We start from the raw sequence: 12,725 nt of genomic DNA on the forward strand, positions 1-12,725 counted from the left end.
CTTCATATCATACTGCTCTTTATTTTGCTTTTAGAGATTTTTTGTTTGTCCATCATTTTTATTGCTTGGCTAAAAGTTTGTTGTAAGATATAAATTTTAAAACTAGCCAAAGTATGAACATTTTTGTTTGGAGGAAACTATTTTGACATTTCAAGTGACATGGTTAACATTCTCGTGTTCTTGCAGCTTCTGTTGAATTGTGGATCATTTGTATTCTTGCTCCATGTCCTCTATGCTATATTTCTAAAACGTCTTGGGATCAAGACTTCCATGTCACTTCCTAGATGGTTGGAGAGGGCAATCTAGGGAACCTGTTTATTGCTGGGACTTGATCCTTTATGATAAGCCTCTTGGCAATCAACAATCCTGATGTGCAAACAGATTATGGTATGTATATCAATTCAAGTCTGGCTTTTGATTTCTTGTGAATTAAAATCCGAGCATCATAATTTTTCTGTAACCTTCATTGTTAACTATGTCTTGCTTCATGTTATTTTTCCATCAGCATAGCCCAACCTCCACACGACCCCATCCCCAGGCCTTGCCCACCTCCATACCCTCTCTAATGGCAGACTGTCTAGTAATCCGAACCAGAGAATGGAAAAAACAGCAACAACAAACAGGTGAAGATAGACAGATGCTGCAACAGAAAACAGATTAATTTAGAGACCCACTGACATAGCCTTGGAGACAGATTTCCTGTTTTGCATGTAACAGATTAAAAGTCAGATGTAGCAACTGGAATTTCTTGAAAACAAAAACAGCAAGCTTCACTCAGAGGTCACTGACCTCAAACAGCTGGTTTTCAAAATGAAACATCAAAAAAAAGGGGTAGCATCGGATGTGCTCTAACCACGGAATTTGGTGGAGAGGTTGGGGCACACGAGATCTCCAATACCCAGAAAGGATTTGGGCAGATTCTAAACAGTTGAGGGGATACTAAAATAATTAATATTTTTAATGGAGTCCCTAAGACTAAACTTTGGGAAAATAAAATATTAATGTGTATTAATATGAAACTGCGTTAGAATGGTCCAAAAGACATGGATCAAGCCAAATCTAATCTTAGTTGTTGATTACGGACTTAATCTCGGCCGTTGATTTGTCAACAAGAAAAGTATAAGAGAAGGCTTGAGGGTCACTTGGAGAACACACTAAGGGAGACCAGTCAGTTCAATTTCTAGTGTGGGGTTTGCTGAGAAATTGAATCAGTGGTCTAGAGAGCAGTTAGGAAGTAGCAAGTATGGAACAGAGAGACGGGAGATCAGCGCAGAGGCAGAAGAGGCAGACGTAGGGCCAGAGGAAGCCACACAGAGGTAACAAAGACTACGTAGAGCCAGCAAGGCCTGCGTCATCCATGCAGAGGTTGCAGGAGTGACGCAGAAGGCCAGAGAGGCTGCGCCGAGCCTCAGTAGGTTGACGCAGAGGGTTTTCAGGCTGACGCAGAGAGTTTCAGGCTGACGTAGAGGTTAGTAGGGCCTACATTGGGTTCAGAAGAAGTGCTGGAAATTTGTCTATTTGTGGGTAAGCCAGTTTGGCACCCTGTTGTACTAGAAAATTGCTGAATAATAAAATCCTCCTTTGCTGCACCGGTTTTTCCACATTGGGTTTTTCCGCGAACATTAGTCCAAAATCACTGTGTCAATGTGTGCATATGTTTGTTTCTGTATTATGGTGTCATATTTGTATAAGTGTTTATTTTAATGTTTATTGAAGTAATTTCATGAATAACTTATGATGAAATAAGTAGGAAAAATAAATCAGTTGCTGCAATGATAGAATTTTCACACATGCACCTACAAAACACTTTTGGTGACCTATTGCCTCAAAATCTAGCAGGTCTTGTGAGATGCCCCATAAGACAAAATCCAGAGTAAGACACAACAATGAGGTGGATGCCACTATCACCTCAACATTCCACCTCTTGCTCTTCAATGGAATTTCATCACATGGGAGGCTTCCCAATATAGGTCACCTAAAAGATATTCTAGGTAAAAGGTTCAAAGGTGACACTTCCAATAGGCTCAGTCGAGGTACTCAAGCTAAGAACAATGCTCAATTCTATGTGATATGTTAAAGCTTACCTATGAAGAGGCCTATAAAGATAGACTTGTAGCCTAGAGTTTTCAATGTATACTTCAACAATAGCACAACTAGGCATACAAGAGAGAAAAGGTTAGATTTAATGGTATGATCAACAACATGAGAGGCAAACTATCAAATGACCCTAAGTTGAAACCTTAATGCATAATTAAATTTTTCCAAGCACGAGAATTGTTGAGGGTAGATGACATCAACCTTAGTGAAAGACTTCCAACAATACAAATTGCTAGATTTTGATATTTTAAGGCTCAGCAAGGTAGAAAAACCTCCAATCACCTCCACGCTCATGCCCTAGTTGAATTCAGCCTCAAACCCTACCCTAGCAGCTTGCCTTAAAGGGCCAAAATTTTAGGAGAGAGAAAAAAGGTAAAATTTTATAATTTTTGACCATCAATATGGATGTCAGTGTTATCACTCGAAAATTTCCTGGCTGTGAAGGGAAATTACTGAAGTAACCTGAAACCAATCTTTCAAATTGGAAGCTAGCCCTTCCAACCCAAAGAGGGCTCTCTCCAAAACTCAGTTACTCAATGTTGTTGAATTGTGTGCAAGTGAGGGAGAAATTTCCCTAGAAAAACATTCTATGAGTTAACCCCTTTCACCCTTGAAGCGAATTATTTCTCAAGTGCAAATTATTTTTATAAGTGCAAAAGTTATTTCGAAATTGTTTTATAAAGTTATTTTGACATGTGCAAAATAAAATCACTTAAGTGATCTAATTCGATATGTGCAAAAATGGATCACTATAGGACCTTCCAAAAACCTAATTCGAGTTAGGGATTTTGTCTCAAATATTCCTATATATTGAAGAGAAGCCTTCATTTGCAACACATTGGGTTCTTTCTCTCTTGCTTTGGTGATCTAGCTCTCGCATTGGTGATCAAGCCCTCACATCAGTAATTTATCTCTCTTATTGTTTGCAGATCTATTGTAGATTTGCTGATCTAATTATCAGTGGCAGATCTCTTATCATCATTGGCAGATCTGATTATTAATGGCAGATCTCTTATCATCATTGGCAGATCTCTGATTATCAGTGGCAGATCTGATTATCAATGGAAGATCTCCTATCATTAGTGGAAAATCTGATTACCAGTGGCAAATCTCTTATCATTAGTGGAAAATCTCTTATCATCATTGGCAGATCTTTGATTATCAGTGGCAGATCCCTTATCATCTTTGGCAGATGTTTGATTATCAGTGGCAAATCTCTTATCATCACTGGTGATCTTGTTCGCATTGGTGATAAAGCCCTTGCATCAGTATTTTATCTCTCTCACTGTTAGCAGATTTATTGGAAGCCTGTTATTTCATTTCATCATTGGCAGATCTAGTGGAAATTTCTCTCTCACATTTCTGGAGATTTCTTTCTTGCATTATTGTTTGACAGATTTTGTATTATTGGCTAGATCTCTATCTTGTATTATCATTGGTGGTAGATCTCCCTTGTATCAATTTTTGCAGATCTCACATTACAAGTCTCATCCTCTTGCACCTGGAGGATATTTACTTATTATTTGTGGCCAGATCATCTTATTTTGAAGGCGTATTGTCTTGGATTTCTAGTACGCATTTGAAGACTTGTCTATCTCATTCGTGAAAGCTAATCTTCTTCTCGCACTTGTAATCTTTGCTGAAGGATTAAAGGATTTGTTATTCTACATTTGTGATCAGATCTCACACTTCAGAAGATTTTTCCTAAAGGGGTAATGTTGTTTTCATTAAGAAAAGGGTTTTGTACTCTGCTTATGTATCTCTGCTAAACATTTTATGAAGATCTACTAGAAGAATATTCTTAAAGGGGTCTCCCCCACAGTGGGGTTTTTCCCTGGTCTTGGACCAAATTTGTTGTCTTACTGTTCATTGATTGTCTTCTATATGGTTATTGGTTACTATCTGCACTTAAAGATTGAAGATCTAAGATAATTAATTTCAAAATTGCAAAATTTAACATGGTATCAAAGTTGTGGTGAAGATAAATTGAAGAATAGTAAGTTGAAGGAAATTATCTTCTGAAAGACCTTATTTGCTGCTCAAAATACAACAGTAGATCAATTCAGATGGCTACATCCCTCTTCAAGGACAGCGAAAAATTGTTAGGGGCTTCAAATTATGCTACTTGGAAATTCAGGTTGGACACAAACTTGGATGGAGAAGATGTTCTAGAGTATGTCCAAGGAGGTGTACCCCAACCTCCTGAAAATGCCCCTACTGCTGCTAAGTCAAGATACAAGAAAGGTGAGATCAAAGCTCACAAAATTATTATTGATTCTTTGAAAGATCATCTTCTTACCTGTATCTCCAAACTGAAGACAACTAAGGAAATGTATGATTATTGTTGGCATGTTTGAAGTCCAAAATCTGAATCACATCCTTGACCAGAAGAAGCAACTCAAAGATATCAAATTGAACAAGGGAAAATCTATTCAGTCTTAATTTATAAGGATTACTAAACTCAAATACCAAATTTTATCTGTTGGCGAGCCTCTGTCTCATAGAGAATTGGTACACACAACCCTTGATGGACTTCCTGCAGCTTGGGAAGTATTCATTACTACTATCAACAATAGCAATGTTTTGCCAACTTTTGATGAATTGATTAGAAGATGCAAGCAGGAAGAAACAAGGATGATTTCAAGGGGTAGAATTCAGAGACATGAAGAAGGAGAACCATTTGCCTTCATTGCACAAGCAAAGAAGAAGAAAGGAAAGAGAAAATATTTTATGCCAAAGTCCAAACCCAAGTTTTTCAAGAAGAGCATGAGGAATGTTGAATGCTTTAACAGTCACAAGCATGGGAACTATCCTCGAGATTGTCCAGAAAGAAAATCGTCTTATAATCAAAGGAGTAGCAACAACTACAATAATCAGTCTCCTGATCGAAAAAGGAGGAATTATGGAGGAAGAAGATATGAAGGAAGAAGCAATGCGAGTGATCATGATCAAGAGCCTCGTTCTCAAAAGAGATACAAAAATACAAGGTATGAAAATAATGTTGTTGCTTCTCAATCTGAGTACTTTCTGATTTCAGCTTTGTCTAGTGCTTCTCCTCCAGATTCTTTAGACAACTGGTTAGTGGATAGTGGTGCCTCTAGGTACTTCTCTAGTTATAAAGAAGTCCTCTCTAATTTGGTTGAGAGGAAGACTGTTTTAAACATTATCCTTGGAGATAACACTACATATCCTGTAAAAGGGTTTGGTTCAGTTTCTTTTCATTTGGATCTTGGCGAAACGATTTACCTTCAAGATGTTTTATATGTACCTGGTCTAAAGAAAAATCTTGTATTTATATCTGCTCTAGAAGATAGAGGAATGAAGGTGGCTTTTATAAAAGGAAAGGTGTTAACTCGGCCAGAGAAAACAAACATGAAAAATGCTTTTACTCTTGGATCGAGAGTCGAAGGGCTTTACAAGGTCAATGGGAGACCTATTAAATCTATGACTCAAGAATGCAATTTCAATCAGATTGAGTTATGGCACCGCAAATTTGCTCATCTTCAGTATAAGGCACTACTCAAAGTAAAGAAGATGGTTTCTGGAATGCCAGAAATCCAATAAAAACACGATGGTGTTTGCCCTGGTTGTGAAAGTGGGAAGAAAATGAGAGGGCCTTTCCCCTCTAGTAGTATCAAAACTCATGACATCCCACAGCTAATTCATTTAGATTTTTGGACCTATACCAGTGACATCCTTAGGTGGATATTTGTATTATATCACCTTTGTGGATGATTTCTCTAGAAAAACGTGGATATACTTTCTAAAGCACAAAGATGAAGCCTTTGATATGTTTAAAAATTTCAAAGCATTGATTGAAAACCAAACTGGAAAGAAAATCAAAGTCTTCAGATCAGATAATGGAGGAGAATTCATTTCAAATGAATTCATTGACTTTTGCAGAGAAGTCAGTATCAAGAAAGAGACCATTGTACCATATAATCCTGAACAAAATGGTGTGGTATAAAGAAAGAATAGAACTATCATGGAGGCTTCTCGTGCCATGCTACATGATCAGAATGTGCCAAGGTTCCTATGGGGAGAAGCTACCAACACTACCGTATATGTACAAAACAGGACTCCTCATCAAGCATTATATGACAAGACTCCTGAAGAAGTATTCACAGGAAAGAAACCTGATGTCAGTCATTTAAGGATCTTTGGTTGTCCTGTTTATTTTCATGTACCAAAAGAAAAGAGGAACAAGCTTGAGGCTTCAGGTAAGAAAGGTATGTTTGTGGGCTATTGTGAAGATTCTAAAGCATTTAGAATTTATATACCTGGTCAAAGAACAATAGACTTGAGCAAAGATGTAACATTTGATGAAGATGCGCTCTTGAAAAAGTAAGAATTAGTCATCCTTCTTGTAGGAATTTACAGGGTAAGTTCCACAGAAAGAATACCAAAAGGACACCGCTCACAACCAGATCTCAAATCAATACACCAGTATTTTTGACGTGGTTAAAACCCTCAGAGTGCAAGGAGGGAAACAGTCCACGGCCTGTCCCAACGTGGGTACTACAGGCAATTTATTAATCAAAGAATGAAAATTTACATAAGCTTCTCTCATGCACGGATTACCCGAACAATGACCCTCCATGCGCTTTAAATAGAACTCATGGACCAATCGGGTGTCAAGCCACGGATCAAGTGTCGGTAATACCGAGGTGAGAGTGAACCGTCGGATCACTACATATCGTGACCGTCGGATTGTAAGTTACAAAATGTACAACGGTAAAGAAACACACTTTACCTAACTCTAACCTAACTCTATACTAGACCAAGTTGAACTTAACTATATCCTATGTGTCGGAATATCCTAACATCCCCCCTTAAGAACAACTTGGGATAGGATTGAAGGATTTACAAATATGACACAATAGGAGAAGGAAGGAGGCACTAGAGCCTATCCCCCCTTAGTGACAACTTCCTGAACTCCAAGCATATATCGAAGTTTAGTGAACTTCGCCTCTGTGAGAGCCTTTGTGAAGATGTCTGCAACCTGATCATCTGTTGGACAATATTGCACTTCAAGAACATGGTCATGAATGAGCTTTCTGATGAAGTGCATGTGTAGTTCAATGTGTTTGCTGCGCTGATGCTGGACTGGATCTTTGCATAGCTGAATGGCACTTTGATTATCACACCAAAGTGTGGTTGGATGCTGCTGCTCAAAGCCAAACTCTGATAGGATCTGACGAAGCCACAAGGCTTCCTTACTAGCTTCCACGGCACCACGATACTCTGCTTCTGCTGACGAAAGAGAAATGGCAGCCTGTTTCTTACAAGCCCATGTAATAGGTCCTGAACCAAGAGTGAAGACATAACCGGCAGTAGACTTCCGATCATCAGGGTCACCAGCCCAATCAGAATCAGTGAAACCAACTAACAGAGGAGCTGCTTTGGCACTGTAATGAATCCCAAACTGTACTGTACCTCGAACATAACGAAGTATTCTTTTAGCTGCTTTCCAATGACTTTCACGGGGGTTTTGCATAAAACGAGCAACAAGGCCAACAGCAAAGGAAAGATCAGGACGAGTATGGGTTAAATACAAGAGTTTTCCGACAAGTTGACGGTATAAGGTAGCATCAACTTCAGGAGAAGTACAAGAGACTGAAAGTTTGACTCCAGACTGAAAGGGAGAAGGGGCTGGCTTACAGTCTTCCATGTGAAAATGACGAAGAATATCACAAGCATACTTGGACTGGGAAAGGAAAATACCCTCTTGGGATTGCAAGACTTGAAGACCGAGAAAATAGTGTAAGTGTCCTAAGTCTGTCATTTCAAATTTCTTTTTAAGGCTGGACTTCACATGGTTTATAAGGTTGGGATCACTACCAGTAAGAATAAGATCATCAACATAAAGAACAAGGATGATAAGAGAGTTGCCCACTTTCTTGGTGTAGACAGTATTGTCAGAATGACACCTAGAAAAGCCAGATTCTAAAAGAAAGCTATCCATTTTGGCATACCAAGCCCGAGGAGCTTGCTTGAGGCCATAAAGGGATTTCTTAAGTCGACAAACAAGGCTGGAGTCTGTTTGTATGAAGCCAATGGGTTGTTCCATATAGATTTCTTCCTGCAAGTCCCCATGCAAGAAGGCAGATTTAACATCCATCTGATGGACTTCCCATTTTAAAGAGGCAGCAAGGGAAAGAACAAGGCGGATAGAGTTCATTTTGGCAACAGGGGAGAAGGTTTCAGTGTAGTCAATGCCTTCAACCTGTGAAAAGCCCTTAGCAACGAGACGAGCTTTATGTTTATCAACTTTCCCATCTGGTCCATACTTGGTTCTGTAAACCCATTTACATCTAACAAGTTTGCGTCCCTTTGGTAGAGGAACAAGATCCCATGTATCATTTGTCATCAATGAATGATATTCTTCATTCATAGCTGCTTCCCAATGTGGATGGCCTGAAGCTTCTGCAAAAGTGTCAGGATCATGATTTACTGGAGCTTGAGCCAGTAAAGAAGAGGCTCTTTCAAACTGAGAACGTGTACGTCGCTGATCTGTAGGATCACCGGCAAGATCACCTGCTGCATCCCGAGTAGCACGGACCCATCTTGGAAGTTGAGGATCCTGAGAAGGTGGGGGAGGATTATCATCCTCGCTTTCATCATCTGAAGAAGAAATGTTTTCAAAGATAGAAGAGATAGGAAGAGGTGGCACATCCGCCGGACTAGGCTCGCAGGCCGATTTATTTTCATCAAATTTTACATCTCTTCTAATGATAACATTTTTGGACTTAAATGGAATAAGTCTATAACCTTTTACATCTTCAGAATATCCAACAAAAGTACATTTCTCACTCTTAGGTTCTAAAGCTTTATGCTTTTCATCTGGAATATGGGCCCATGCTTCACTTCCAAACACACGAAAGTGACTTACATCTGGTTTAATGGAACTCCAAGCTTCTTCTGGAGTGATATTCTCTAGAACCTTAGTAGGAGTGCGATTGATTATATAATTTGCACAATTAATTGCTTCGGCCCAAAAACTAAGACTGAGTCCTTTAGATTGCAGCATACAATTAGCCATTTCCTTTAAGGTGCGATTTTTCCTTTCAGCTACACCATTTTGTTGTGGAGTGTATGGAACAGTATGTTGCATTTGAATTCCATTTTCGGTGCAAAAGTTGATGAATGTGTTTTTAACATATTCTCCACCATTATCAGTTCTTAGCTTAAGAATTTGATGTCCAGATTGTTTTTCAACAAAGGCTTTGAAGGCCAAAAAAGTGGTAAATACTTCGCTCTTGAGTTTTAAGAAGTATACCCAAGTGCGTCTGGAGAAATCATCAATGAAAGTTAAGAAGTACTTGCAGCCAGAGAATGAAGCAACAGGAAGAGGACCACATAAATCACTGTGCACAAGCTGTAAAGGGGCTGAGGCGTGCCAAGAGGCACGTTTGTCAAAACTGTCCCGATGATGTTTTCCGAGTACACATCCGGAACAAACACCATCTCTGCAAGATACCATAGGAAGACCTGTCACCATATTTTCTTTACATAGATGCTGAAGGGAGCGATAGTTTAAGTGACCAAATCGCTCATGCCAAAGTTTGCTCACTTCATCATTATGAGCAACAAATACTGAGGGAAGATTGGATGACCCAAAGTTGTGAAACTTATACAACCTTTTGGAATCATCAGCAAGACCAGTAGCTAGAATCTGTTTAGGATCTTTTAGATCCTTGATTACAACATCATGAGGTGAAAATTCAACAATTTTACCTTCACCTGAATGAGTTATCTGATAGACAGATAGAAGGTTGCAGGATAAGGTTGGAACACATAATACATCATTAAACTGACCATTGTCTAGATGAACAGTTCCAGTCCCTACAACATTAAGAGATCTATCATCACCAATATATATATTTTTGGTGTTACAATCATTTAAAGAAGAAAACATGGCTTGGTTTTTGGCCATGTGACAAGAGGCTCCAGAATCAATGAGCCACTCATGAGAATGAGAAGAAGAAGAAGATACATTTAATGCATAACCAGACTGAGATGATTGACAATGACATGCAGAAAGTGCCATTCCGGAAGTTGAAGTTGAAGTAGGCTCCACATGGATGTTATGTTTCTTCATTGCGGCTTCCAAGGCTTCCATCTTCTTAAAGCATTTAGATTCTAAGTGGCCATCTCGATTACAAAAGTTACAATGTCTATCAGTCTTCTTCCATTTGTTTTTATTGGTCTTATCATTTTGCTGAAATGATCTTTCATTTTGAGGCTGAGTTGGTTTAGGACCATTCTTTTGAGGATATGACTTCTTAGGATTCTTTGAATTTGGTTGCTGCTGGGCGGCTAACGCTTTCGTGGAAGAGTTTCCAAGATTAAGAAGACCAAGGTGTAAGAGTTTTTCTTGTTCTCTTATTAAGGAATCACAAAAGGAGTCAAAGGAAGGGGGCTTGTAGTCTTGTCCTTGACAAATGAAAGCTTCCCTTGTAGAATGGAAAGTGGAAACAAATACAGAGTAGGCTGGTCCCAACTTAGTAAGGATGGAATAAATAAGGTTACCATCTTCTTTCTTAACTTTAACACCTTCCAAGAGATATCTAAGGGTCTTGAATTTGGACAAGAAATCTTCAATGCAAGAAAAATTATTAGGATCCAAAGTAAGCAGCTCATTTTCAAGTTGATGGGCTCTAATTTCATTTTTAATCCCAAAAACTTTAGCAAGTTTTTCTAATGCTTCATGAGGAGTCTCAAGTTCTGCAATGTGGAATCTAAGATCAGGAGAAATAGACATCCCTATCAAACCACGTGCTTGATCTTGTCTATTTTCCCATTTTTCCGCCTTGTCTTCATCTTTTGGTTTCTTCTCTTGGTCTGTGGCTATTCTGAAGAGACCTTTACTTCTAAGTAAATCTTCCATGTAGGCTACCCATTGGAAGTAGTTAGTGCTGTCAAGAATGACTTGGCATGGACTTTCCATTTTAAAAAAAAACTGAAGCTGAAGATGCTGAAAGTAAGTGTTCCAATGGATAGATCTCGAAAAAATAGGCGGTTTTAAAAAAAACGGCTCTGAAAAAGGCTTCCGGATGAAGAAGTTATGGCTTTTTGAAAAAAAATTGTTGAAGTTGCCGGCAAAGTGCGCGAATGTGCGGGAATGAAAAAATCCGCCCCCACAAAATGGAGACTTGAACCCAAGACCTCTACTCTCTTAAAATAGCTTTGAACCAATTGATCTATACAAAAAATTTGAGAGAGAGAGAGAGAGAGAGAGAGAGAGAGAGAGGGGGGGGGGGGGGCTCGGTTTGCGTGCTTGCCTTGAGAAAGCTCTTTTTCCCTACAAAACACAAAACACAAAACCCAACACGAATATGCAAAGAAAAACGAACCTTGCGGCTCGAAGTTAGCTTTAGCCAAAAAACTAGAAATTTTAAAAAAAAATCTCAAAGTTAGCTTTAGCCGAAAAACTAAATATTTTTCTCAATGTTTCTGATTTTCCGAGATCACACTAAGGTGCAGGGAAAAGAGCATACGCATGAGAAAAATCCTTCCTTTCTGTTTCTGATTTGCCCAGATCGCACAGAGTCGCAGGGCAAAGAGCATACGCAGAAATGAAAGGTATAGATCCGGTTAAAAAAAAAGGCTAAATAAACTGAGACCGAAATAAGCAGAGAGAAAATAACAGTAAACTGCAAAAAAAAACACTGTATACCTCCCGATCTGAAAAATGACGCAGCTAGGGCTACCGGAAACCTTTTCGCGTGAAACGAAAGGGGTTCCTCACTGGAACAGATGCTCCGAACGCAACAGAGCAGTCCTCTCGGCCCGAAAGCAGTCAGAAACAGCAGATCTAGGAAACGACAGCCGCATGCAGTTCTACCGGCTTCAGATTTGGATCACCAACGGACGCGGCCCTCAAATAGCTCTGATACCATGTAGGAATTTACAGGGTAAGTTCCACAGAAAGAATACCAAAAGGACACCGCTCACAACCAGATCTCAAATCAATACACCAGTATTTTTGACGTGGTTAAAACCCTCAGAGTGCAAGGAGGGAAACAGTCCACGGCCTGTCCCAACGTGGGTACTACAGGCAATTTATTAATCAAAGAATGAAAATTTACATAAGCTTCTCTCATGCACGGATTACCCGAACAATGACCAATCGGGTGTCAAGCCACGGATCAAGAAACAAATGATGATGTGGGTCCCTCTACTCATGAACCTGATCACGAGGACTTAGATGAACCTGTTGAGCCTATGGATCCATTAGATCCTCCTCCATATAGGAAAATGCCTCTGGCTTCGTGATACTCTACAGGATGCTGAAAAACATACTGCTCCTAGGGGCACTTTTAGAGAAAGCAAGAAGTCCAGTCGATATCAAAACTATGTTTTCACTATGAGTTCTATCATACAAAGTGAACCTCAATCATTTGAAGAAGCAGTGAGGCACCAAGTTGGAAGGATGCCATGACAGAATAATATGAATCCATTATGCAAAATGATGTATGGGAAGTTGTTCCTAGACCTCAAGGCAAATCAGTTATGACTTCAAAGTGGTTGGTCAAAATAAAACATGGCATGGATGGCAGTATTGAAAAATATAAAGCAAGATTTGTGGCTCGAGGATTTTCTCAAAAAGAGGGAATTGATTATGA

General features: G+C 39.2%; 1 protein-coding gene across 4 annotated transcripts in view; it reads left to right on the forward strand.

Moving 5' to 3' along the window:
* LOC149138125 (uncharacterized) overlaps positions 1 to 12,725 on the forward strand; it is a 437,257-nt gene that overhangs the window by 369,951 nt on the left and 54,581 nt on the right. For all 4 annotated transcript variants that reach the window (XM_089449305.1, XM_089449306.1, XM_089449303.1 and 1 more), the window contains one exon: positions 187 to 387. In XM_089449305.1, coding sequence (XP_089305431.1) covers positions 187 to 306 — 120 coding nt within the window. In that variant the 3' untranslated portion in view covers positions 307 to 387. The remainder of the gene's footprint in view (positions 1 to 186; positions 388 to 12,725) is intronic.

The sequence above is a fragment of the Pinus tabuliformis genome, chromosome X (genome assembly GCF_031772625.1).
Source record: "Pinus tabuliformis cultivar Carrire ecotype Pingquan chromosome X, CPIR1, whole genome shotgun sequence".
NCBI lineage: Eukaryota > Viridiplantae > Streptophyta > Pinopsida > Pinales > Pinaceae > Pinus > Pinus tabuliformis.